The sequence below is a fragment of the Emys orbicularis genome, chromosome 9, assembly GCF_028017835.1.
Source record: "Emys orbicularis isolate rEmyOrb1 chromosome 9, rEmyOrb1.hap1, whole genome shotgun sequence".
Classification (NCBI taxonomy): Eukaryota; Metazoa; Chordata; order Testudines; family Emydidae; genus Emys; species Emys orbicularis.
In genome coordinates this window covers 40630130-40658076 of record NC_088691.1, presented here as the reverse complement: position 1 = coordinate 40658076, position 27947 = coordinate 40630130, and the positions used below count along the sequence as shown (strand labels likewise).

Below are 27947 nucleotides of genomic sequence, written 5' to 3'. Positions count from 1 at the left end.
GGTTTAAAAAGCTCAAATGCCAAAGTTAGCAGCTTGGCAGTGAGGGCAAAGGGATTAAAGCAGGAGAGAGGCTGAGAGGTAGAGACAGACAGACAAAGGCTGTAGCAGCCCATCCAATGAGAACAGAGCATGGGGCCCCCAGGCAGGTGCTGCATGCACAGATCAGTCGGACCAGCTCCATGCCAGCTGCCAGCAGTGGGCCGTGCATATCCCACAATGGCACTGATAGACACGTGTGGGATGGATCTGAGAATTGCAGTGGACAGGCTGCTGGCTACAGAAATAGCAAGAAGGATGCTGGCCAGCTAGTAAATCACATCAGACAGAGGAAACCAAGCCCTAAATTACATGGGTTGCACTCCCTTGCCAGGAGATGTTGTGAAGGCCAAAGGTATAACTGGGTTCAAAAAACAACTAGACAAGTCCATGGAGGATAGGACCATCAGTGGCTATTAGTCAGGATGGGCAGGGATGCAGCCCCATACTCGGGGCAATGCGCTCACTGCCTGAAGCTGGGAGGGACGATGGGGTGGATCGCTCTCTGTGCCCGCCCCTTGATGCTCTGGTACTGGACACCGTCGGAAACAGGCTACTGGGCTAGATGGGCCATTGGCTGACCCAGTATGGCAGCTCTTATGTTCTTAGCCACTTTCCTCCTCGGCTCAAATGCCCATCTTACTCCTCTCACCCTCAGAGCCCCTCTCTGCCCTATGCTGGGAGGGGCTGGCTCTGCCCCTCTTACCCCCAGAGCCCCTCTCTGCCCTATGCTGGGAGGGGCTGGCTCTGCCCCTCTCACCCCCAGAGCCCCTCTCTGCCCTATGCTGGAAGGGGCTGGCTCTGCCCCTCTCATCCCCAGAACCCCTTTCTGCCCTATGCTGGGAGGGAGTCGCTCTGCCCCTCTTGCTCCTCCTGCCCCTTACTGGAAGGGGCTGGCTTTGCCCCCCTCACCCCCACAGCCTCCTCTCTCCCTCATTGGGAGGGGCTGGCTCTTCCCCTCACCCCCCAAAACCTCCTCTGCCTCACACAGAGACATGGGGCCAAAGCTCAGGAAGGAGAAGACATGGACTTGGCTGCTGGGCAGGCTCCCTGGGAGAAGCGGATTTTCAGGAGAGATTTGAAGGAGAAGAAACTCTTCAGCAGCAGAGCTAGGAATCGGTGATCAGTGCACTGGTGGGTGGACCAGTATGTAAAGATGTCTGCAAATTAGTTGCTGCTTTATGGAGGATCGCGTGTGACAGAAGGGGCTAGTATCTGTCAGTAAGCAACATTGACTAAGGAGTAAAATGACAGGCTGACTGAGTTATAAGCCATACTTTTAATGGCAAAGAGATGTTGAATGGATCCCACCTCTCCCATTGTCACTGCAGCCCTGCCTAGGTGTAGCTTCTCCTTGCTTCCTAGACTTCACTACGGTGAGTGCCTAGGACTGTGTTTGGATGCACACGCGCACACAAGGGTGTAGTGTCAAAGCAAAGGAGGAGAGGCAAGTAAATGGAGGTGCAGGTGACAGTGCTGTGATCCTCTCAGCCTCTTTTGTGTTAAGGTAGAAATTTTGCATATAGACATTCATAGCTGGCCGTGGTGGTGAGAGAGTGAGTTGTGCCTCAAATGACACCAATCAGCATCAGGCTTTGAGAGCCTGGCTCTTTCGCAAAGCAGTCAATGGCACCTTCAGGCCCTCTGTTTGTTCATGTTCAAATGGTCAACCATGGAGGCAAGCCACAAACTTGCCACAGGAATTCAAAGGTCTCATGGGCCTCCACCCTCAATGTCATGTAGGAAGAAAAAGGCAATGAAGTTCTTCATGAAGGGGAGTTTGTTCCCGAAAGGGTAATGAGGAAGCATGGCCCAGTGGTTAGGGTTCTAGCCTGTGACACAGGAAAAACTGGGTTCTACTCCCTGCTCTGCTACAGACTTTGTGCATGTCCTTGGGCAAGTCACTTTGTGCCTCCAGTTGCCCCATGTGGGGTAGTGTTTTTCTACCTCACCAGGGTGTTGTGTAGCTAAATACATTAAAGCTTGTGAGGGGCTCAGATAGTATGGTCCTGGGGACTAAGTATGATAGATAATAGGAATAAAAGGGTGATTAACCATCTCCACCTCCTACTATGCTGACGTGTCTGCCTCTTTGTGGCCTTTTCCTAGGGGACTATATGGTCATGACGGTTTCCTTTGATCTGAGCAGGCGGATGGGCTATTTTGCCATTCAGACCTATATCCCCTGCATCCTGACCGTAGTTTTGTCCTGGGTTTCCTTCTGGATCAAGAGAGACTCCACACCGGCCAGGACTTCTCTGGGTAAGGCAGACTGTACTGTACCTCCGGCGCTTGTTGTCTCAGCAGAGGTGTGTGCAGCTAGCTGGCAAGGGCCATTTTCCAAAATGTCTAAGTGACTCAGCAGGGCTAGTGAAAATTCGTGGGACTTAGACTGCTGGGCCATGTGCGTGCAGATCCTCAACGGTATTTAGGCACCTAAATTCCACAGATTTCAATGGGTGCCTAAGTGCCTTTGAGGCTCTGGGACTTAGGTACTTTTGAAAATGTTACCCAGCATCCTAGATGCTAGGTCACCTCATTTGTAATGTTCTTGACACAGGCCCGAGAGCAAGAGAGAGCAGGGACTGCAGTTCTGGCTAGTGGAGAATCTGCAGTGCATCATGGGTCTCTGCACATTAGCCTGAGAAAAACCCTGGCACTTGTTCTCCTCCAAGCCGCTGACAATGACCGACACACACACACAAAAGTGTTAGATCACTTTAGCAGGCTGTGCCTGTTGCACCACTCTGCCAGCCATGGCTCTCCTGCCACATGGATGAGTTGTGTATCTAACAGAGACTTCCCGAGAGCACAGTGCTATCGGGGGGAAGATCTCTTTGGTGCACTTGGTAGAGCTACTACTTTTTATCCAGTGGGGTGTCAGTCTGACAGTGGGCTCTGGTAAAGGTTTGAGGCTCAGATGCATGCAGGTGTGTGCACACAGGAGTGCAAGGCAAGCGGAAAGGTGAGGACCCTGCTCATTGTCTAGGTTTGCTCACCATCTCTGGATGGCTCTTTAAGTGGGTATAAAGCATATTTTGACTCTTTGGTTAGGATCAAGAGTAATCTCCATTTATTGTCCCATGATGTCTCCATTATATAGGGATGGTGTCCCTAGCCTCTGTGTGCTGAAAGCTAGAATGGGCGACAGGGGCTGGATCACTTGATGATAACCTGTCTGTTCATTCCCTCTGGGGCACCTGGCATTGGCCACTGTCAGAAGACAGGATACTGGGCTAGATGGACCTTTGGTCTGACCCAGTATGGCCATTCTTATGTTCTTATATATGGGGAGGCAGGGGGTACCACTAGCAGGAGATAGCATTTAGAGATCTAACAGGTCTTCACCACCTCTAGCTCTTCTGATCCCATTTCAAGGCTCTTAACTCTATTTGGATTCTGCAGTATGATGTGCATCTTGTATTTTCTTCCCCTCCCCACACTCATTTTCTTTCACCTGGATTGTTAATAACAGCATCAGGCCTGTGAGATCTCCTCTGACACTGGAGAGACCATCATCATTGGACAGGGCTAGTTGGATGCTCTCACAATCTCTGCAATGCCAAACCCCCGCCCCCATAAAAAGAAGCAGGGAGCGGGGTGGGGAGTTTAATGTTAGAGGTAGAGATCAGTTGCGTTCTAAGCATCCGAAGGAATAAATGGCAACAAACAGGGCATTCAGCAGGGCTGGGAAAAGCACTGTTGCAGTAAAATACGTTCCAAAGGCAGGTTTCCACAACTGGATTTACCAGGAGGGGGCTCTCCCCGTGGGATGCTGAGACTCAGGATGTCAAAAGTAATGTATTCTCTCTATAGCCCTGTTGTATTTCATAAAAATAATCCCAAATGTATTTAAAGCCAGAGTCAGCCTACATTAGAGAGCCTACATTACTTTCAGTGGTATTTGAAAAATCTGCTAAATCATATCCCAGATGCTAATGCAAACACAATAGGAAAATATATTAGGTTAAAATCTACCCCCACTTATATCTTGTGCAACCTCAGCAGGGTGGAAGGGATAGAAGGAAGGATAACTGGAGAAGCAGGAGTATGCAGACTGCCTGCTCCAGAACCCTCTGTACTGTGCAGCACTCTGGCTGAGTTCACACTATTGACCACAGGAGCTATCTTCAGAGACAGCAACCTCCACATTTGCTCCCTGTGAATAGGCTACAGGATCCCACGTATGAAATATTTAAGCATTTGATCCAACCCCCATTAAAGTAAAGGGAAAGACATCCATTGACTCACTAGGCTTTGGATTGGGCTCTAACTGCACAGGCCAAATTCATCGTGGGTGTCAATTCATTGATGTCAATGGAGTTACAGGAGTTCGGCCTTTGGTGAACCGTAGATTAACTCGCTCCTACTAGAAATTCACCATTGTTTTCTCCAGGAATTTTACACTCATCACAGGCTTAGCCAAGAATCTCACTATTGGTCCTCCACTGTCCAGAGTGGACAATCTACTAGCCCAGACCCATTTTGAGCACTAAGGCGTAACCCATCAGCTAGAAAAATTTCATTGCTACATGTTAGGCACATATCATGGATGTAGATGCTGGAAGTGGTGCAGCTTTTCTGTATCACAAGATGTTTAAATGTTATCAGGCATCTAATCCAAAGAAATCAAACTCACAAAAAGGGCCATAACTCATAGAAACAGCCTAATTTTGGCCAAAATTGGCAGAAACCTTCTAAATACAATTATATACTCAAAGTAGTATGTTTGGGGAAATATTTAGCCCACATGATATATTTTATGCATTTTGCTGTACTACTTTGCCTTCAGTTAAAGCAAAAATCTGTAATCACATGATAGTCTGAGCTTGTTTGTACCATGTAATACATCAAAACATTTGTCATCATTTGTAGAATGGACTAAGTTGAGAAGAGTTTTTCTGTCTGCTATTTTTATGAAGTTATGCAAATAATAAGACCCCTACCCCCTAATTACAAAACATATATTTTTGATGTTATCTGCTTGGCTGGAGACGTAAGTCTAAAGCAACTTAGTACAACTGTAATTATCTTCTTACCATCACTGAATACAATGACAATCTATGTAAACTACTTATATAACAGTAATGATTCTTAGAAGAATGTCTGTAGACTGTCTTGTATGAATATATCATGTGAATAACGAAGTATAATCATGTACTCTTATGTAACCTCTCCATATAACTATAAACTACTGACTGTCTAATCAACACCCCTTTGAGCTATATTTACTCATAAAATAGTCACAGTAATTTGGAGATAGTTGAAACACTTCTATTCTCCCCTCAGAACCTTTCTGATATGTTTGATACTCTGTTGCTACACTCATCACTGTCACAGCTGCATGCATCGCATAACACCGTATCTTCCCTGTGGCATTTGCATCTCCTTGTTGCACAGATACTCTCACAGCTACAATGCACAAAGGTGAGGATGGCTTCTGGAGCAGGTGGCAGCACCATCATTTTAGGAACAAGATGTCCCATGTTATCACCCATCTGTTGTTGATAGGGACGTTTGAAGATACTGAACTGCTGCATGATTCCATATTGTTGGGCTGATAGTTTGCACATTTCAGATGCTGCCTGAAGGAGGCCCTTGTTGGAGGCAGTTTCTCCCTTGTTTTGTTCTTCTTAGCAAACAACATGTAGCAAATATTATCCAGAGATGTACTCTGGTAAAAAACAAGCAAGATACCAGTGAGTCATAGGCTGCTGACTCTGGAAAAGCTGCAGTTGGGTTGGATTGCAGTTACCTACCTTCAAATCTCTCTAGTGATACTGAGCAAGGACTACTTAATTCAGCGACTACTGTGTTCTTCATTAACTGCCTGGTTAGGTCAGTGCTGTCCATGCCATGAATTCAAAGGCATGGTCCTACTTTGTAAAGCCATCAACAGGCAGAGACATAGCTACCTTCTACATTGATGTATCATCTTTCACGTGTGACCATGTCTGAGTGTTTCTGCTCTTTGTTCTGAAAAGTGCTCACACTGTAGGTAATGGGAGCAGGCTTATAAATGACAGCATGCAGTTAGGTTACTGACACACCACCGCTGATATTTCACGTTTGTTCTTGGGATGGGAAAGAAAGATTTTTGCACAAAGCTGGGGGGGAAATGAGCAGTATTCACATAGAACACATCTCACTAGCCTTCCCCTGAGCTGACCAACACACAGCTCCAAAACCCAATCATACAAACTCTATTACATTTTCACTTTGGTTCTACAAAGTGATGCTGCTGTGAGCAAAACCTGGAATGCCAACAGGCGCAAGAGACACCCGAAGGCTGCGGTAGCATTTCTGTTCAAAAGTAAACTTTCAAAGTGCTCTAAAGTTCATAGACAAGTCACATTGGCATGGAAATTTGCTAGGAGAAGGCCTTGGGTACCATTTGGGGTCATGGTCATGGGGTTCCTGAGATTCAGCGCCCTTCCTTTTCCAGCAAATGAGCTGGGTTTAATTTTAAAATGTTCTAAAATGCAAATGCAGAGCCAGACTGGCTTGAGAGCTGGCATGTCAGGTGAGGACCCAGAATAACATCTGGGGTACAATTTTAGGGATCTTGGATGTCTAGAGCCTCCCCTTACCTCTGACCTGTTTTTACAATGGGGCAAACTACCCAGGGCATGCCAGCAGAGTTTTAGGTGGCAGTACAGACCTTGCTGATGCAGCAGGCATGCAGTGCTGAGCTGGGGAGTAAACTGAGAATGAGTGTGCTCAGTACATGCCACAGGCCCACAACACCGAAGTCAGAGGAATCTAAGAATGTTCAGTCCACACTATAGGCACACAAAGCCAGATCCACAAAGGGACCTGGGCACCTAAATCCCATTTTAGGCACCTCTGTGAGCCACAAAATCCCCCCTCAGCTGCCACCCAACCCTGTAGGTTCCTAACTCACTTGGCACCTAAGTTTTTGCTCTAAAAGTTCCCTTGGTGCCTCTGAGCACATGTACCTCTACCTCAGTCCAGGCACCAGAGGCCTAATCTCATGCTGAAGCACCAGCACAACTCCCCAACTGGGGCAAATGGGCATTGCCCTGCCTCACTTCCTTGTGGGTCTGGATCTGGTTGGTAGGCATGCTCCAAGCTGCCTAACTCCACACAAGGCAGCTGGGGAAGTAGACAGCCTCCCCAAACCCAAAGCTCTAGGTAACTTTACTGTCTGCGAGGCGGTATCAGGACAGACCAAGGAAGATGCAGTGCTTCTGCCTGCTATATGGCTGACAAAAACAAATCAAAACCAGGTGCTTTCACTTAAAGCCAGCATTCTGCCTAGAATGCCTTTACTTGAAGTCACTGCTTTGTTTAATCTCAAGCACATACAAACACAATAGGTTATAGAGCACCCCAAACTGATAATCATCCCCTAGGAGTTTGGAGCACTATTCAGGTGATTCAGCTGCAGATTTCCAGAGGCTGGTCTTCCCTCTGTGGCTGGAGATCTCAATGTGCCCACGAAGCGATCCACTTGGCCCAGACCCACAATTCCCTTCTTATACTCAAAAAGTTACCGAGACATATCAATAAAAAAAAAAAGTTCTATTGCTGACCAAACAAAATCAGTCACTGGGCCAAAAGCAAGTGTTACAAAAACATGTCACTAAAAAAATTATTGTTAATCAAGTAATTTCCAAGCAGTTAATCTGGCAGCCATATTTCCCCATAACAACAGTCCTGAAATATAGCCATGTCAAGGCTGTATCCCCACTTTGAACTTTAGGGTACAAATGTAGGGGCCTGCATGAGGACTTCTAAGCTTAACTACCAGCTTAGTTCTGGTCCGCTGCCACCATTCCCTACCCTGGGAAGCTTTTAGAAACTTTTCACCAATTCCCTGGTGAATACAGATCCAAACTCCTTGGATCTTAAACAAGGAGAAATTGACCCTTCCCCCCTCCTTCCTTTCACCAACTCCTGGTGAATACAGATCCAAACCCCCTTGGATCTTAAAACAAGGAGAAATTGACCCTTCCCCCCTCCTTCCTTTCACCAACTCCTGGTGAATAAAGATCCAAACCCCCTTGGATCTTAAAACAAGGAGAAATCAATCAGGTTCTTAAAAAGAAGGCTTTTAATTAAAGAAAAAGGTAAAAATCATCTCTGTAAAATCAGTATGGAAAATAACTTTACAGGGTAATCAAACTTAAAGAGCTCAAAGGACCCCCCTCTGTCTTAGGTTCAAAGTATAGCAAACAAAGATAAACACTCTAGTAAAAGGTACATTTACAAGTTGAGAAAATAAAGTAAAACTAAGACGCCTTGCCTGGCTTTTTACTTAGAAGTTTGAAATAAGAGAGACTTGTTTAGAAAGATGGGGATACCTGGATTGATGTCTGGTCCCTCTCAGTCCCAAGAGCGAACAACCCCTTAAAACAAAGAGCACACACAAAAGCCTTTTCCCCCCCCCCCAAGATTTGAAAGTATCTTGTCCCCTTATTGGTCTTTTGGGTCAGGTGTCAGCCAGGTTACCCGAGCTTCTTAACCCTTTACAGGTAAAAGGATTTTGGAGTCTCTGGCCAGGAGGGATTTTAGTACTGTACACAGGAGAGCTGTTACCCTTCCCTTTATAGTTATGACACGCCCCCCAAATCACAGATAGTGTTGGACGTTCGGTTCCACACTGGCTGTGATTTCTTCCTGGAGTTCTAGGAGAAAACAGAGTTAACAAGACACATGTACCTTTAGACATACTACTGATTATATAAAAACTAACAATATGTTTCATTCCAAGAACAATTGTTAACCAGTTAACTCTGGGAAACTTTCCCGGGAGAGTGCATCAGCCACCTTGTTAGAAGCTCCCGAAATGTGTTGTATTTTAAAATCAAAATCTTGGAGAGCTAAACTCCACCGAAGAAGTTTTTTGTTATTTCCCTTGGCGGTATGAAGCCACTGTAGCGCAGCATGGTCTGTTTGTAGTTGGAAACGCCGTCCCCAAACATATGGGCGTAGCTTTTCCAGCGCGTACACAATGGCGTAGCATTCCTTTTCGCTGATTGACCAGTGGCTTTCCCTCTCAGACAGTTTCTTGCTGAGAAACACGACAGGATGGAATTCTTGATCCGGTCCTTTCTGCATTAAAACTGCTCCCACGCCTCGCTCAGACGCATCTGTGGTTACTAGGAACGGTTTGTCAAAGTCTGGGGCCCTTAGCACAGGGTCAGACATGAGTGTTGCCTTAAGCTGGTTAAAGGCCTTTTGACACTCATCAGTCCACTGAACTGCATTTGGCTGTTTCTTTCTGGTTAGGTCTGTCAGCGGGGCGGCGATTTGGCTGTAGTGTGGTACAAATCGCCTATAATATCCGGCCAAGCCTAAGAAGGATTGGACCTGTTTCTTTGACTTTGGAACCGGCCACTTTTGGATAGCATCCACTTTGGCCTGTAGGGGATTTATAGTTCCTTGACCCACCTGGTGCCCCAGGTACGTCACTCTGTTTTGGCCTATTTGACACTTTTTAGCCTTAACAGTTAGTCCTGCCTGCCGGATGCGCTCGAAGACTTTTTCCAGGTGCTCCAGGTGTTCTGTCCATGAATCAGAAAAAATGGCCACATCATCGAGGTAGGCAACTGCAGATTCTCCCAATCCTGCTAGGAGACCATCTACAAGTCTTTGGAAGGTGGCGGGTGCATTTCGCAACCCGAAAGGAAGTACATTGAATTCATACACCCCTGCCTGGGTGACGAAGGCTGACCTTTCCTTAGCGGGTTCATCTAGTGGTACTTGCCAGTACCCTTTGGTTAAGTCTAAAGTAGAGATGAATTGGGCATGTCCCAATTTTTCCAATAGCTCATCTGTGCGTGGCATTGGATAGTTGTCAGGACGAGTTACAGCATTTAGCTTATGGTAGTCCACGCAAAAGCGTATTTCCCCATCTGGTTTGGGAACTAGAACCACTGGAGATGCCCATGCACTGGTAGAGGGGCGGATTATACCCATCTGTAGCATGTCCTGGATCTCCCTTTGTATAGCAGCTTGGGCATGAGGTGACTCCCGGTAGGGTGGGGTTCTAATTGGGTGAGCATTACCTGTGTCAATGGAGTGGTATGCCCGTTCGGTCCGTCCTGGAATGGTTGAGAAAATCGGTGCAAACCTTGTGCACAGCTCCTTGATCTGCTGTCGCTGCAGACGTCCCAGGGTCGTGGAGAGGTTCACCTCTTCCACGCCACCATTCCTTTTTCCTTCGTAGTAGACACCTGCAGGCCACTCCGCGTCATCTGTTTCCTGGGCTGTAAACTGGCAAACGTTTAATTCTTGTTTTCCTCTGGGTGTCTTCTTTGGGAAAGGACCCAGAATATCCACAGCTACTCGCTGAAATGGGACCTCAATTATGAGTAGTGGCTGGAGTGGGGCTTTAACCTGGTCTTGGGGCTTTCCCACTCGTTGGCACACCTCACAAGACCGGACATAATTATCAACGTCCTTGCCCATTCCCTCCCAGTGGAAGGACTTCCCCAACCGGTCTTTGGTTCTGTTCACCCCAGAATGGCCACTGGGATGATCATGGGCTAAGCTCAAGAGCTTTACCCGATACTTAGTGGGAACTACCAACTGTCTTTGAGGATGCCAGTCTTCCTGGTGCCCACCAGAAAGAGTCTCCTTGTATAAAAGTCCTTTTTCTACAACAAACCGGGATCGGTTAGAAGAGCTGAGAGGCGGTGGGGTGCTCCGTGCCACCGCCCAAGCTTTCTGAAGGCTGTCATCTGCTTCCTGCTTGGCCTGGAACTGTTCCCTTGATGCTGGAGACATCAGTTCCTCCTTGGACTGTGGACTGGGGCTTGGTCCCTCTGGAAGCGATGCAGGTGCTGGGGCTGTTTCCATTGACTGTGAACCACTGTCCGCTGGTGCACTATGTGGTATTTCAGGCTCTGGCTGAGCCTCTTGGGTAGGGTTATCTGCTGCTTCCACCAGTTCAGGCTCGCTGGTGCCCTCTGGCATTGGAGCTATAGACGGGTTTGCAAGCGCTGGACTCAGTGCTGGCAATGGTTCTGGTGCTGGCTGCGTTGCCAGTTCCGGTTCTGGGACTGGCTTTGGCTGGGTCTCTGGGATTGGATCCACTACGGCTGTTGCAGTCGTTGGCAGGGGATCCAGTTCCACCACCTTTGTTTGGGTCTCTGGTAACACAGACGGAGCCCTGGTGGACGGTTCAGGAACAGGGATGGGGGTGAAAGCTTGCTTAGCCTGGCTGCGGGTGACTATTCCCACCCTCTTGGCTAGCTTCACATGGTTGGCCAAGTCTTCCCCCAGCAGCATGGGAATGGGATAATTGTCATAGACTGCAAAAGTCCACATTCCTGACCAGCCCTTGTACTGGACATGCAACTTGGCTGTAGGCAAGGTTACCGACTGTGACACAAAGGGTTGAATTGTCACTGTAGCCTCCGGGTTGATGAGTTTGGGGTCCACTAGGGATTGGTGGATAGTTGACACTTGTGCCCCAGTGTCCCTCCAAGCGATAACCTTCTTTCCGCCCACTCTCAAGGTTTCCCTTCGCTCCGAGGGTATGAGAGAGGCGTCTGGGGATCTTTGGTGTGATTGGGGTGTAATGAACTGTAAACGGTTGGGGTTCTTGGGGCAGTGAGCCTTTATATGCCCCAGTTCATTACATTTAAAACATCGCCCTGCTAAGGTATTACCGGGGCGATGTTGGTTGATGGAGACTGGTGTGGTGGGGTGAGAAGGCGTCTGGGGTTTCCCTTGGGATGTGGGTGGGGCCTTGGGTTGTCCCCGGTGGTAAGGTTTTGTTTCGGCTTGCCCCTTCTGATATTCGCTCCAACTGCTACTAGCTTTTTTCTTTTCTGTCACCTCCACCCACTTGGCTCCAATCTCCCCCGCCTCGGTTACAGTTTTGGGCTTCCCATCTAGGATGTACCTTTCTATTTCCTCAGGAACACCCTCTAAAAACTGCTCCATTTGCAATAGGAAGGGCAACTCTTCCGTAGATTTAACATTTGCTCCTGATATCCAGGCATCCCAATTTTTCCCAATGTGGTAGGCATGTCGGGTAAATGACACATCGGGTTTCCACCTTAGGGCTCTGAACCGCCGACGGGCATGCTCAGGTGTTAGCCCCATTCTGATTCTGGCCTTGTTTTTAAAAAGTTCATAACTGTTCATGTGTTCCTTAGGCATTTCAGCCGCCACCTCTGCTAAGGGTCCACTGAGCTGCGGCCTCAGCTCTACCATGTACTGGGTTGGAGTGATGCTGTATCCAAGGCAGGCCCTTTCAAAATTTTCTAAGAAGGCCTCAGTATCATCGCCTGCCTTGTAGGTGGGGAATTTCCTGGGATGGGAAGTGGCACCTGGAGTGGAGTTGCTAGGATGGTCTGATGCATCCTGCCTAGCACTTGCTACTTCCAGTTCGTGCTTCCTTTCTTTTTCTTTCGCCTCCTCTTTGGCTTTTTCCAGCTCCATCTCTCTCTAGTGGGCCTCCTCTTTGGCTTTCTCTTCTCTTTTATGGGCCTCCTCTTTGGCTTTTTCCAGCTCCATCTCTCTCTTGTGGGCCTCCTCTTTGGCTTTTTCTTCTCTTTTATGGGCCTCCTCTTTGGCCTCCTCTTCAAGTTTTTTAATTTGAAGCAGTCTTTGATGTTTTCTTTCATTTTCTTCTGCTTCTAGTTTGGCCAGTTCTATTTTGTTAGCTACTTCTTTGGTAGTCATTTTCCTGTTTTCTTGTGCTGGGTCACACCCCTCTACAGTTGACTGAAACTGGGATGTACTTAGCTCTGGCTGCTGCTGAGTTAACAGAGACTTTCTAACAAGCTACTCCCGAGGATGTAAAAAGAAAAAAAACAATTCAGCTTGTAAATTGCCTTTACCAGTCAAAGTTTGTTTGCTTATTTGAACACTTCTCTTAACAAAGGACCTTGTTAAAAAAAACTTAACACCTCTGCCTTCAGGCAAGGAGAGATAAGATATGCATCTACCTTCAGCTCTGCTTTCCAAGCAGCTAGAAGGGAAAAAAAAAATCTCTTACTGGCTTTTGGGTTTAAGACGAATCCCACCGCTCTGCCACCATGTCAAGGCTGTATCCCCACTTTGAACTTTAGGGTACAAATGTAGGGGCCTGCATGAGGACTTCTAAGCTTAACTACCAGCTTAGTTCTGGTCCGCTGCCACCATTCCCTACCCTGGGAAGCTTTTAGAAACTTTTCACCAATTCCCTGGTGAATACAGATCCAAACTCCTTGGATCTTAAACAAGGAGAAATTGACCCTTCCCCCCTCCTTCCTTTCACCAACTCCTGGTGAATACAGATCCAAACCCCCTTGGATCTTAAAACAAGGAGAAATTGACCCTTCCCCCCTCCTTCCTTTCACCAACTCCTGGTGAATAAAGATCCAAACCCCCTTGGATCTTAAAACAAGGAGAAATCAATCAGGTTCTTAAAAAGAAGGCTTTTAATTAAAGAAAAAGGTAAAAATCATCTCTGTAAAATCAGTATGGAAAATAACTTTACAGGGTAATCAAACTTAAAGAGCTCAAAGGACCCCCCTCTGTCTTAGGTTCAAAGTATAGCAAACAAAGATAAACACTCTAGTAAAAGGTACATTTACAAGTTGAGAAAATAAAGTAAAACTAAGACGCCTTGCCTGGCTTTTTACTTAGAAGTTTGAAATAAGAGAGACTTGTTTAGAAAGATGGGGAGAACCTGGATTGATGTCTGGTCCCTCTCAGTCCCAAGAGCGAACAACCCCTTAAAACAAAGAGCACACACAAAAGCCTTCCCCCCCCCCCAAGATTTGAAAGTATCTTGTCCCCTTATTGGTCTTTTGGGTCAGGTGTCAGCCAGGTTACCCGAGCTTCTTAACCCTTTACAGGTAAAAGGATTTTGGAGTCTCTGGCCAGGAGGGATTTTAGTACTGTACACAGGAGAGCTGTTACCCTTCCCTTTATAGTTATGACATAGCCAGACTTCTTGTTTTTCACAGATGCATACCCCAGCATATCAGAGAGGTGTAGAGTCAAGCCCACTTCATGTGATAGCTGTACCCCACCCCCACCCCGGGCTTGCCTTAGTTATGCTAAGTTCCTGCAAAGGCCTAATAAATGGCTAAATGCAACAAGCAGAATCACTAATAGTCCATCCCAATAATTGGCAGTGTCTGGACACCTGGCTGGTTGCTAAAATGTCCCAGTACACCACCAGACCAAACATACATGACAAACCCAATTAAGGCTACTGAAGAATCACTAGTGGGAGCAGAAGGCTGCAGAACTACAGGAAGTGGCTGACAAGTATGATTCTACGTAAGTCTCCATGTTGTGTATGGCCCACTATCCAGTGGCACAGCCCCTGTCCTTATAGCAGATGATAAGCAGCTGCTCACAAAAACAATATTCTCTCTCGCTGGGCAGAGTACTTTGACAGTGTCCTGAGCCATCAATCCACTATGTTCAATGAAATCATTGACTCACTCCCACAGCATCCGGTCCTGGAGGAGTTGTCTGTGGAGCCTTCTTTAGACGAAGTTACTAAGGCCATCAAGCAGCTGTCCATGGGCAAATCTCCAACCCCCATGATATTCCACCTGAAGCATACAAATGTGGAGGTGCCCACCTGATCAGGAAACTCACCATCCCTTCCAAGACTGTATGGGAACAAGGCACTGTGGCCCAGGAATATCAGGATGCTTTCATACTCCATTTATAGAAAAGGAAGAGAATCATATCTAGCTGTGACAACCATTGTGGAATCTCATTGCTGTCTATAGCAGGGAAGATCTTGCACAGGTTGTCCTCAACAGGTTTGTCTCCGACCTAGTGAATTCAGTGTATCCAGAGTCACAGTGTGGCTTTTGTGCTGGCCATGGAACCATGGACATGACTTTTGCATCCCGACAAGTACAAGAGAAGGCTGGTGAACAGAACAAGGACTTGTACATGGTGTTTGTTGACCTGGCCAAACCCTTTGACACAGTGAATTGCAAGGGCTTATGTAAACTCCTTCATAAATTTGGTTGCCCAGAGAAGATGATTGATGTCATCCGCTCTGTTCACGATAGCATGATGGCCAGGGTGATGGGGAGTGTGATGATTCATAAGAAGTGTTCCCTATCAATGGCACCAAACAAGGATGCATAATGGCTTCAGTCCTGTTTGCCATTGTCTTCTCAGCCAAGCTCTTGTTCGCACTGCAGGTCTTCGACAGAGGTGCACACATCCAGTTTAGCTTGGATGGGGGTCTAGTCAATCGACAGTGACTTAGGGCCCGCACCAAGGTAATTGAACAGCTATTGAGAGAACTCCTGTTTGCTGACGACTGTGCCCTCATTGTATATGCACTCAGGACATTCAGCTTATTGTGGACTGCTTTGCCTATGGCTCGAAATGCTTCGGTTTCACAATGAGCCTGAAAAAGATGGAGGTCATGTACGACCCAGCACCAGACCACCAGCATCGTGAGCACCATGATCCCAACGACACAATTGACAACACACCCTTCAGCTCGGTCATGAAATTCTGCTACCTGGGTAGCACACTTTCCAGCAACGCCACACTTGACATCTGGCAGACTCATCCACAGGATCTGGAGGAAGCATGGAGTCTACCTCAGAATCAAGATAAAAATTCACCACACTGTTGTACTCACCTCACTCCTCTATGGCTGTGAGACATGGATGCTCTACCAATGCCACATCAAACAGCTGGAGAGTTTCCACCTTCGCTCCCTAAGCTCCAGCTGCTATATCAAGTGGCAGGACAGGATCCCCAACACTGAAGTCCTTGAGAGGTGCCAGATCCCTGGAATGAAGAGTGTTCTCATCAGGGCTCAGCTTTGCTGGGTGGGACACGTGATCTGCATGGAGGTTTTCCTTACACTGAAAGCAGTGCTCAACAGCCGACTGAGCTTAACCCATCCTCAAATAGAAAGACACCCTGAAGGCCAACCTCAGAGCATGCAAGGTAGATATTAGAACCTGGGAACTCTTGCACTGGACAGACCCAGATGGAGAGGTCTGTGCCATGAGGTCTTTGCAGGAGTAGAGCGCACATCATAAGGCCAACACCTCAAACCCTCCCCGCAACAATGACTGTATTTGCAAGACATGCAACCGCATTTGCAAATTCATGATTGGACTCACTTCCCATGCGAGAAACCCTAAAAACAAATAAACCCAGAACTCAATTCAACGTTAGCTGAACCCTCATCTGTCGAAGCGATGGGAGATTCCCGGAGGATCTAATGATTTGAAATTATGACTTTTTATGAGATCAAAGAGGTCTACCTCACCTCTTCACAGCCTACTAGTCACAAACTGCTTTTCTTGTGTGCCATTCTCTCTTGCCATGTGCAAACTTTCTGCAGTTTCAGATGGGGTCACAGGAGATATTGCAATGTTCACAAGTAGCTGTCTGTTGTATGGGTTTGTTCCAGGTTCAATGCTAAAAGGATTTGTCATTCTTTCAGTCACAACTTTTAATAACATCTTGGACAGCAATTTCATCAGCAGTCATGTGCTTTTTGATAGCTTCTTCGTGGAGATCCTGTTGCTGAAGGCTGAATTCCACACATTTGTCATAGCTGTTACAGCTGCCTTAAAATGTGCAGTCAGCTAATATTTGGTCAGAGCCTTACCTTTTGTGCAAAGAGGCTGATGATTCCCACAGTCTTTGTTGAGAGGTTGCCTGATGGCCAAGTCATGCCATACACCCCTGAAGGGTCTGGCAGTCCAGTATACTGCTCCCTATGAACTAGAGCATGATATATATCTGGCTTCTGCTACATTTACATAGTCCCATCTAGCATGACCACACTGGAAGTCAACTGGAATCATTTCTGCAAACGTTTCAAGCCCCATGGACTTATCATCTCTCTTTGCTGCAATGTAATCCATCATTAGTTGGGAGAAATCTGTTACATAGTTTTCCCAGAACAGAAATGTCTCTGAACAGATTTTTCCTTGGGTAACACAAGTGTCCATGAGCTGTTGGAGTGATTGGGTGATTGGGAAGTCTACCACTCTGTTTTCTTTGTGTGCCTTCTCCACATCTTCAAATGCTTCAATGCATGTTTGAGCTTTCTCCATGATGCATCTCTTCTCATCATTTGGGAGACCATCATTGTTCCTGGAATCGCCAAGTGCCATCCATTTCAAGCAATTCATTGCCTCATTCATAAGTTTGTGGATTCTAACACCACAGTTATATCCTTTCTCTCTTAGAGCATGGCTGATGATGGAAGCACCATCATGTTGGCTTCCCCAAGGATGTCTTCAAACCCACTTTCCTGCATCACACTGCCTATATATCACCCATGAAATTCATTGCATGATGCACGACTCCCATCTCAAGGTGATGAGTGTCAAATTTGTTTTGATTCCTCCATTTAATCCACTGTGCTTTGCAGAAGATTGCTTCATCATACATTACATAGGTCCAGTCTTGGCCCAGAGAGTGGAACATGACCTGAAAATATTTCAGATTGCAATACGCTCTATTAACATCAGTTGCCAGTGCAGTAATCATTGGAAAGTAACCAATACTCATAAAACAAAGTAGCAGACCAAAAAACTTTTTCTCAGATCAGTCCATTCTACAGATAATGACAAATATTTTAATGTATTACATGGTATAAACGAGCTCAGACTGTCGTGTGACTACAGACTTTTGCTTTGATGAAAGGCAAAAAAATATGGGAAAACGCATAAAATATATCGCCAGGGGTTAAATATTTCCCAAACTTTCCAAAACACATAGTTACATTAGGAATTATATTTAGAAGGTTGCTGCCAATTTTGGTCAAAATTATACTGTGTTACTTTGAGTTATGGCCCTTTTTGTGATTTTATGATTTTTTCAGATTGAATGCCCGATAATGTTTAAACATTACACGGTATAGAAAAACTGCACCACTTCCAGCATCTATATCCACCCTGGTGATAACCATGATATGTGCCTGCCATGTGATAGCAATTAAATTTTTCCAGCTGATGTGTCATTTTAACTCATTAATAAAACCTCTTTATTAATCTGGCTGGTAGACTACTGGTTACCTATTGTTCCCCCCTCATTAGCACAGCTCCCCCTGGGCTTCTGGTCTTGGGAGCTGTGCAGCCATGTCTACGTGATAGAATTAAACAGAGCCAAATTCTCCACTCAGTTACAGACTGACTTTGGTGGAGTTGTGCTGGTGACTTGGTATCACACACATAGACCAGTTCTACTGCCATTGAGTATTGCCACTGACCTCAACAGGCGCAGGGCTGGACTCAGACACACTACACAAGACTGTACAGGGAACACTCAGAGGCGTTTTCTCTGGCCAATGCTTTAGAACTGTTGAAAACATTACAAAGCCCCTGGCATTGGGAAGTACATTGGACTATACCACACAAATCAGGTGGCAGTGAGATAGCCTCACAAGGGTTCACTTGTGTGACCCACTTGCTAGTGTAGGATAACCACTTGGGGCTGGGGGTTGTAATTCCCCTCTCAAGGAGACATACTCACACTAGCTTGATGACACCTAGCACCCTAAAATAGTAGTGTAGTTGTGGTAGCAAAGACAGTAGCTTGGGCTAGCCACCTGAGTATGTACACACAGGATCTGGGTGGGTTTGTACCCAGGGTAGTTAGCCCTTCCCACCGCTCCCCATGCTACCGCAGTTACTCTGCTGTTTTTAGCATGCTAGCTTGATGAGAGCTAGTGCAGGTATGTCTCCTCTAGCTGGGAACCGCCCCCCACCCCCACCAGCTCCAAGTGTAGATGTACCCTTCAAGTCACAGATACGCAGTGATAGAAGCCAAGGCTATGACTCCATAAGGAGACTCTGCTAACATCCCAGACAATGAAAAGCCAAGGCATAAGAGCCCCAAAGATGGATTCTCCTTGGGTTACCTTGTCACCTGTGTGTTACCAGTTTTCATGCACAATCTAAAAGCAGACTCTTTGACTTGTCTCTTTGCAACATTTGCTGTTTTCAGTCCACCTTCTTATACAAACCCTTCCACAGTGCCTGCGGTGATATTATTTGTAATGATTTACATGATGCTGTAGATGGGTATGGCACTTTACAGACAAAAAGTTAGACAAGGTCATTGCCCAGAGAAATTTATAATCTAATTTGTACAGATAACCTAATGAGTTAAGGCCTGGGGAGCAAGTGGGGGACTGGAGAGGGTTGGGGGGCATTGTCACAGTGAGGGGAGAGAGTAGGACAAAAATTACCATATGGCTTTTGTACGCTGTCCCCTGCTTCCTGGGACTTTCCAGGACACTCCCAGACAGGACAATGCGTGTAAATGCATACCTATAGCGCACACAGCTGGAAACTGCTACAGCTCTTCCTAGCACAGACCAGGAGCACGTAGGAAGGGAGCACAACCTGCCATAGAGCTCCTTTCCCCACAGTTAGAGCCCTCTCCAAATGGTGGGTTCTAGATTTAGAATAGAACTGGATATTTTTGCGCCTTGAGCTCCATTTGTCTCTGGTGAAATGAGTTCTGGGCAGCCACACGATTTGCAAAGATGTTGTTATTCTTTGTACGGCATTACAGGCAAATCAGCAAGACAGAACCCTGGGCTTGGGAGCTTTTGCAGCATAACTCTGCAAGGGGTAGGGGTAGGGCATCGTGGAAAGGATAACAAGAGCTGCTTTTGTCGCTTGTGTGTCTTGCTCATGCTCGTGTGTGCATTTTGATAGGGTTACCATCCGTCCGGGTTTCCCCGGACATGTCCGGCTTTTTCAGCTTTAAATGCTCGTCCAGGGGGGGATTTCTAATAAAGTAGAAATGTCCGGGATTTCCCCCTTCCCCTCATGCAGAGTGCGGCGCAGCTGATTGGACAGCTGGGCCTGATTGAAAGCCGCTCGCAGCCACTGGGGCCTCTAGCAGCCAGAGTCCCTCCCCCTCCCCCGCTCCCTCCTCCCCCGCAGAGCAGCATGGAACAGTGTTTGGCTCCACGTGGAGCTCGCAGCTCTCCCTCGGCCTGGTGGGGGGGGGCAGGCAAGGGACAGGGAACGGGGGGTTAGATTGGTTGGCGGTTCGTGGGGGGGCTGTCAGGAGAAGGGGGCGTAGAGAGCGGTTGGGGCAGGCAAGGGACAGGGAACGGGGGGGTTAGATTGGTCAGGGGTTCTGGGGGGGCTGTCGGGAGAAAGGGGTGTAGAGAGCAGTTGGGGCAGGCAAGGGACGGGGAACGGGGGGTTAGATTGGTCGGGAGTTCTAGGGGGGGCTGTCAGGAGAAGGGGGTATAGAGAGCGGTTGGGGCAGGCCAGGGACAGGGAACGGGGGGGTTAGATTGGTCGGGGGTTCGGGGGGGGCTGTCAGGAGAAGCGGGTGTAGAGAGCGGTTGATGCAGGCAAGGGACAGGGAACGGGGGTTAGATTGGTCGGGGGTTCTGGGGGGGCTGTCAGGAGAAGGGGGTGTAGAGAGTGGTTGGGGCAGGCAAGGGACAGGAAACGGGGGTTAGATTATTCGGGGGTTCTGGGGGGACCTGTCAGGAGAAGTGGGTGTAGAGAGTGGTTGGGGCAGGCAAGGGACAGGGAACGGGAGGGTAGATTGGTCGGGGGTTCTGGGGGGGCTGTCGGGAGAAGGGGGTATAGAGAGCGGTTGGGTCAGGCAAGGGACAGGGAACGGGGGGGTTAGATTGGTCGGGGGTTCTTGGGGGGGGCTGTCGGGAGAAGGGGGTGTAGAGAGCGGTTGGGGCAGGCAAGGGACAGGGAACGGGGGTTAGATTGGTTGGGGGTTCTGGGGGGACCTGTCAGGAGAAGGGGGTGTAGAGAGCGGTTGGGGCAGGCAAGGGACAGGGAACGGGGGGCAGTTAGATTGGTCGGGGGTTCTGGGGGGGCTGTCGGGAGAAGGGGGTGTAGAGAGCGGTTGGGGCAGGCAAGGGACAGGGAACGGGGGGGTTAGATTGGTCGGGGTTCTGGGGGGCTGTCAGGAGAAGGGGGTGTAGAGAGCGGTTGGGGCAGGCAAGGGACAGGGAACGGGGGGGTTAGATTGGTCAGGGGTTCTGGGGGGGCTGTCGGGAGAAAGGGGTGTAGAGAGCAGTTGGGGCAGGCAAGGGACGGGGAACGGGGGGTTAGATTGGTCGGGAGTTCTGGGGGGGGCTGTCAGGAGAAGGGGGTATAGAGAGCGGTTGGGGCAGGCCAGGGACAGGGAACGGGGGGGTTAGATTGGTCGGGGCTTCGGGGGGGGCTGTCAGGAGAAGCGGGTGTAGAGAGCGGTTGATGCAGGCAAGGGACAGGGAACGGGGGTTAGATTGGTCGGGGGTTCTGGGGGGGGCTGTCAGGAGAAGGGGGTGTAGAGAGTGGTTGGGGCAGGCAAGGGACAGGGAACGGGGGTTAGATTATTCGGGGGTTCTGGGGGGACCTGTCAGGAGAAGTGGGTGTAGAGAGCGGTTGGGGCAGGCAAGGGACAGGGAACGGGGGGGTAGATTGGTCGGGGGTTCTGGGGGGGCTGTCGGGAGAAGGGGGTGTAGAGAACGGTTGGGTCAGGCAAGGGAACGGGGGGGTTAGATTGGTCGGGGGTTCTTGGGGGGGGCTGTCGGGAGAAGGGGGTGTAGAGAGCGGTTGGGGCAGGCAACGGACAGGGAACGGGGGTTAGATTGGTCGGGGGTTCTGGGGGGACCTGTCAGGAGAAGGGGGTGTAGAGAGCGGTTGGGGCAGGCAAGGGACAGGGAACGGGGGGGTTAGATTGGTTGGGGGTTCTTGGGGGGGCTGTCGGGAGAAGGGGGTGTAGAGAGCGGTTGGGGCAGGCAAGGGACAGGGAACGGGGGGCAGTTAGATTGGTCGGGGGTTCTGGGGGGCTGTCGGGAGAAGGGGGTGTAGAGAGCGGTTGGGGCAGGCAAGGGACAGGGAACGGGGGGGTTAGATTGGTCGGGGTTCTGGGGGGCTGTCAGGAGAAGGGGGTGTAGAGAGCGGTTGGGGCAGACAAGGGACAGGGAATGGGGGGTTAGATTGGTCAGGGGTTCTGGGGGGGGCTGTCAGGAGAAGGGGGTGTAGAGAGCGGTTGGGGCAGGCAAGGGACAGGGAACGGGGGGTTAGAGTGGTCGGGGGTTCTGGGGGGGGCTGTCAGGAGAAGGGGGTGTAGAGAGTGGTTGGGGCAGGCAAGGGACAGGGAACGGGGGGTTAGATTGGTTGGGGGTCCTTGGGGGGGGCTGTCGGGAGAAGGGGGTGTAGAGAGCGGTTGGGGCAGGCAAGGGACAGGGAACGGGGGGCGGTTAGATTGGTCGGGGGTTCTGGGGGGGCTGTCGGGAGAAGGGGGTGTAGAGAGCGGTTGGGGCAGGCAAGGGACAAGGAACGGGGGGGTTAGATCGGTTGGGGTTCTAGGGGGGCTGTCAGGAGAAGGGGGTGTAGAGAGCGGTTGGGGCAGGCAAGGGACAGGGAATGGGGGGGTTAGATTGGTCGGAGGTTCTTGGGGGGCTGTCAGGAGAAGGGGGTGTAGAGAGCGGTTGGGGCAGGCAAGGGACAGGGAATGGGGGGTTAGATTGGTCGGGAGTTCTGGGGGGGCTGTCAGGAGAAGGGGGTGTAGAGAGCGGTTGGGGCAGGCAAGGGACGGAACGGGGGGTTAGATTGGTCGGGGGTTCTGGGGGGGCTGTCGGGAGAAGGGGGTGTAGAGAGCAGTTGGGGCAGGCAAGGGACAGGGAACGGGGGGGTTAGATTGGTCGGAGGTTCTGGGGGGGGCTGTCAGGAGAAGGGGATGTAAAGAGCGGTTGGGGCAGACAAGGGACAGGGAACGGGGGGGGGTTAGATTGGTCGGGGATTCTGGGGGGGGCTGTCAGGAGAAGGGGATGTAGAGAGCGGTTGGGGCAGGCAAGGGACAGGGAACGGGGGGGTTAGATTGGTTGGGGGTTCAGGGGGGCTGTCGGGAGAAGGGGGTGCAGAGAGCGGTTGGGGCAGGCAAGGGACAGGGAACGGGGGGGTTAAATTGGTCGGGGGTTCTGGGGGGGCTGTCAGGAGAAGGGGGTGTAGAGAGCGGTTGGGGCAGGCAAGCGACAGGGAACGGGGGGTTAGATTGGTCGGGGGTTCTGGGGGGGGCTGTCAGGAGAAGGGGGTATAGAGAGCAGTTGGGGCAGGCAAGGGACAGGGAACGGGGGGGTTAGATTGGTTGGGGGTTCAGGAGGGCTGTCGGGAGAAGGGGGTGTAGAGAGCGGTTGGGGCAGGCAAGGGACAGGGAACGGGGGGGTTAGATTGGTCGGGGGTTCTGGGGGGGGCTGTCGGGAGAAGGGGGTGTAGAGAGCGGTTGGGTCAGGCAAGGGACAGGGAACGGGGGGGGTTAGATTGGTCGGGAGTTCTGGGGGGCTGTCGGGAGAAGGGGGTGTAGAGAGCGGTTGGGGCATGCAAGGGACAGGGAATGGGGGGGTTAAATTGGTCGGGGGTTCTGGGGGGGCTGTCAGGAGAAGGGGGTGTAGAGAGCGGTTGGGGCAGGCAAGGGACAGGGAACGGGGGGTTAGCTTGGTCGGGAGTTCTGGGGGGGGCTGTCAGGAGAAGGGGGTATAGAGAGCGGTTGGGGCAGGCCAGGGACAGGGAACGGGGGGGTTAGATTGGTCGGGGGTTCGGGGGGAGCTGTCAGGAGAAGCGGGTGTAGAGAGCGGTTGATGCAGGCAAGGGACAGGGAACGGGGGGTTAAATTGGTCGGAGGTTCTGGGGGGGGCTGTCAGGAGAAGCGGGTATAGAGAGTGGTTGGGGCAGTCAGGGGACAGGGAGCAGGGAGGCTTAGATAGGGGGTGGGGTCCTGGGGGCAGTTAGGGTGGGGGGTCTCAGGAGGGGGCAGTCAGGGGACAGGTAGGGGGGTTCTGAGGGGGGCGGGGCTGGGGCAGGGCTAGGGCAGCACCCCGTGTCCTCTTTTTTGATTGTTGAAATATGGTAACCCTACAGGGGGGTGCAGAGGCTGCAGGGCGAGGAGGAGCAGGGCAGGCAGGGGCATAGAGGCTGCAGGGGCGGGGGGGTGCAGGGGCTGCAGGGCGAGGAGGAGCAGGGCAGGCAGGGGTACAGAGGCTGCAGGGGCAGGGGGGCGCAGAGGCAGGGCAGGCGGGGGGGTGCAGAGGCTGCAGGGCGAGGAGGAGCAGGGCAGGCAGGGGCATAGAGGCTGCAGGGGCAGCGGGCGCAGGGCAGGCGGGGGGTGCAGAGGCTGCAGGGGCTGCAGGGCGAGTGGGGAGCAGGGAAGCACTTAGCAACCCCCAACCAAGATCAGAGCGGGAGGGAGGAGGGGGAATGCGGGGTGCTCAGAGGAGGGGGCAGAGTTGGGGCAGGGACTTTGGGGAAGGGGTTGGAATGGGGGCGGGGAGGGGGCGGGGTTGGGACAGGGAAGGGGTGGAGTTAGGGTGGGGCCAGGGGCGGGACCGGGGCCCTGTGGAGTGTCCTCTTTTTTAAATGTTTGAATATGGTAACCCTAACTTTGAAAAGGAGCCATTGGTGTGGGGTGGTCTTGGGTGAGCCACTTAGAGTGTGAGCTTGAGAGTTGTGGAGCACTGTCACTCCCATTTGAGGCTCAGCACTTTGGAAAATCTGGCCCTAGGTGTCTCAAGCCAGAGGCACCCCAAATCAGTCTATCCTCTTGGAAATCTTGGCTCTAGCTTTTAATGACAGACAGTTAGAATGTTGTTAAGTCCCTGAATCAAGTTGGCCCCATCCCTTATGCCTTCCTTTTATGTATAAACTGAGCATATTGATTTATGAGGAGAGGCTGAGGGAACTGGGATTATTTAGTCTGCAGAAGAGAAGAATGAGGGGGGATTTGATAGCTGCTTTCAACTAGCTGAAAGGGGGTTCCAAACAGGATGGATCTAGACTGTTCTCAGTGGTACCAGATGACAGAACAAGAAGCAATGGTCTCAAGTTGCAGTGTGGGAGGTTTAGGTTGGATATTAGGAAAAACTTTTTCACTAGGAGGGTGGTGAAGCACTGGAATGGGTTACCTAGGGAGGTGGTGGAATCTCCTTCCTTAGAGGTTTTTAAAGTCAGGCTTGACAAAGCCCTGGCTGGGATGATTTAGTTAGGGATTGGTCCTGCTTTGAGCAGGGGGTTGGACTAGATGACCTCCTGAGGTCCCTTCCAACCCTGATATTCTATGATTCTATGATATTTGGCACAGGAATCCCAATAGGCACAGAACCCTACAAGAGCATTTTTGCAGCATCCCTTTCAGAATAGAATTACACTTCAGGTGAACACACTCCCCTGCCCTGCCCCTCCACTATCCCCACAACAGAACTGTTATACAGTAATAGAACAGTTCGCTCACCTCCTCGCCGGCCAGTCAGGACGTCCTGGCTCCCTTTGGAGAGTCAGGGAAAGTGGCGTGCTGGAGCCGCTGGGGAATCCTGCGCTGATGGCGTATGGAGGAAGGGGATGACTGGTAATGTTATACGTAAGCAACTGGCTCCTCTCCTTGGCTTTGCTACTTCTGACAGTGCTCTGTGCCCTTGTAGGTATCACCACAGTGCTCACCATGACCACCTTGAGTACCATCTCCCGCAAGCACCTCCCGAGGGTCTCCTACATCACTGCCATGGACCTCTTTGTCTCGGTGTGCTTCATCTTCGTCTTTGCCGCTCTCATGGAGTACGCCACACTCAACTACCTGGTGGGAAACAAGAAACCGCCGGAGCACAACAGCAAGAAACCCAGACTGGTAGGCAGGGACAAGGTGGAGGGAGGGATGGGGAGCTAGCGCTGCTATATCCTGAAGCCACCGCATCCCGTCTGCACAGAGAACCGCTGTATTCTTTGGCTCCTGGCCAGTAGCATGTTGTATTCACAAGGCATAATGGTGCAAACCTGTTCTCATGCTATATTGTTATGGGGTGCCGCTCCAGAGAGTGCCGAAAGGAGGGACACATGGCAATACACTGGTAGGGAGTGGGGCTCCAGAGACTGGGCAAGGCAGAGGGACAGGCAGTAACACCCCAAAGGGGTGTGATGGTGCAAGAGGCCAAGCTTAGAGACTGTAGGCATCAGAGGGGCTGGCGGGCCCCTGGAGGGGGGATGCTTGAAGAGGCAGAACTCTAGGAGCAAGGGGTGCCCAGGGGAGTGGCAGTGCCCTTCAGAGTACATAAGGAGAGTTGTTGAGTATGGACGTATTAAATCTAGCCATTGTACTCATGCCTTTCAGTGGGTTTTGCTTAAGATCACAGTGGGTGCCGTCAACACACCAACCAGTCCTGCATATCTGACCTTAAACAGGGCTTTATCCCCAAGTTCCTAGGTGGCATGAGGCTGAAAACCTGAATTCTGGATCTCTCCTGCAAGCCCCCGCCCTGCTCTGATGGGGAGGAGCTATGCTGCTGAGCTGAAGACATACTTCCTCTCCAAGAGTGAGCTGTTATAATCACTGCACTGCCCACCCTTTCCTCCCGTGGCAAATGTGAAAACGCGATGGCAATCAGAGAACATGTCTGGGCAGCATCCTGCGCTCCTAGACCGCATCCAGGCTCAGTAGGGATGTGACAGGCTGAGAAAACCATCTGCTGTGTGGAGCATGGAATGTCAGAGAGCACTGGGGGATTAGCGCTCTCAGGTCTTCTCGGCCCAGACCTGTGCCCAGGATATGCCAGGGAACTGAATTACAGTCAGACAGGAAGATGGGAAAGTAGAGCTCTCTAGTATCCCTGTACACTGAGTACATCCAGGAGATACCAGGAGACTGATTGACTGCCAGTTGCAGGGTCTATTGTCTGGGCGAATGAGGGTTCATCTTTACTTTATCTCTAACCCATTCTCCTCCTTGTTCTAGCCACCTGCCAATGCCCATGTGATGCCCTCCTTCACCACCATCAACATCAACAACCTCATGCACTGGCCTCCTGAGGTAGAGGAGGAGGAGGAGTCGGGTGCCCCTTGCCTAGAAGGGAAGGAATGTGAGAGGTTTTTTTGCTGCATCGAGGACTGTCAGACAGGGACGTGGCGGGAGGGCCGCATCCGCATTCACATCTCCCGCCTGGACTCCTACTCCCGGGTTTTCTTCCCCACCGCCTTCCTGCTCTTCAACATCGTGTACTGGATCGCCTATCTCTATCTCTAGCTGTTCCCCAATCTGTGCTGAAATAAACCAGAGGCCAACAAGATTTGCAAAAAAGGAAAAAGGGAAACAGTGTCGCTTCTCATTTTAGTCATTCATTTTTTTTTGACACTTGCCCAACCTTAACCCCTTCCTCCCCTTCTGAGTAGAACCAGTTGGGGAAAAAATTCATGGCCAAACTCTTTGATGAAAACCAGGTTGTCAACACATGGGAAATTTTCTTGTGAAAATTTCTGGTTTTCTGCAAAAATACAAACCTGAATGTTTTTTCCATTTCCAGTGAAACCCCAATAATTTCACGGAAAGTGCTGATGAAAGTGAATTTTTTTTCATTTTTACAGGAAATCAAATAAATTTCTCGACCAACTCTACTCCTGAGTCAGCTTCTGTTGACATAAAGCCTGGTGAAGGGCCATGGAAAAGTCCACAAGGACTGGAGGTGGGGAAGGAGAAAATGGCTACATCCTCCCCTCTATCAGGAGCCAGTGTTGTTCAAAATGTGTATGGTACTTTCTAGAAAGGGTGAATGGCCATAGACCTGGGATGGACCAGTGCATCCCCCAGCAGCCTCTACCTGCAGGGTTGCTATGGGACTCTCACTGTAGCCTACAGCTGCCCCCTGCTGTAGCAGATGGTACCAAGACACAGCAGTAGGGACTTTCCCTGACACTGGTCAGTCTATGAAGCTATGCATTTGGAAAGTTTTAAATAAGTCTGTGAGGATCCATCTATCTACAAATACAACCCTATAAAGGGCCCAGTTACATCCTGGTTGTATTGTGTCATGTAGATGTATATTGCTTTCAGTTACAACACAGAATTCAGTGTTGTAACTGAAATCAATATATTTGAAAATGTAGAAAAACATCCAAAATATTTATAATAAATTTAAATTGATATTATGTTATTGTTCAGCAGTGAGATTAAAATTGTGATTAATTGCAACT

At 49.9% G+C, this 27947-nt stretch overlaps 1 protein-coding gene across 1 annotated transcript in view; it reads left to right on the top strand.

Moving 5' to 3' along the window:
* GABRE (gamma-aminobutyric acid type A receptor subunit epsilon) overlaps positions 1–27003 on the top strand; it is an 84165-nt gene extending 57162 nt beyond the window's left edge. The window contains exons 7-9 of the mRNA XM_065411007.1: positions 2146–2298; positions 25412–25614; positions 26716–27003. Coding sequence (XP_065267079.1) covers positions 2146–2298; positions 25412–25614; positions 26716–27003 — 644 coding nt within the window. The remainder of the gene's footprint in view (positions 1–2145; positions 2299–25411; positions 25615–26715) is intronic.
* The last annotated feature ends 944 nt before the right edge of the window (positions 27004–27947 follow it).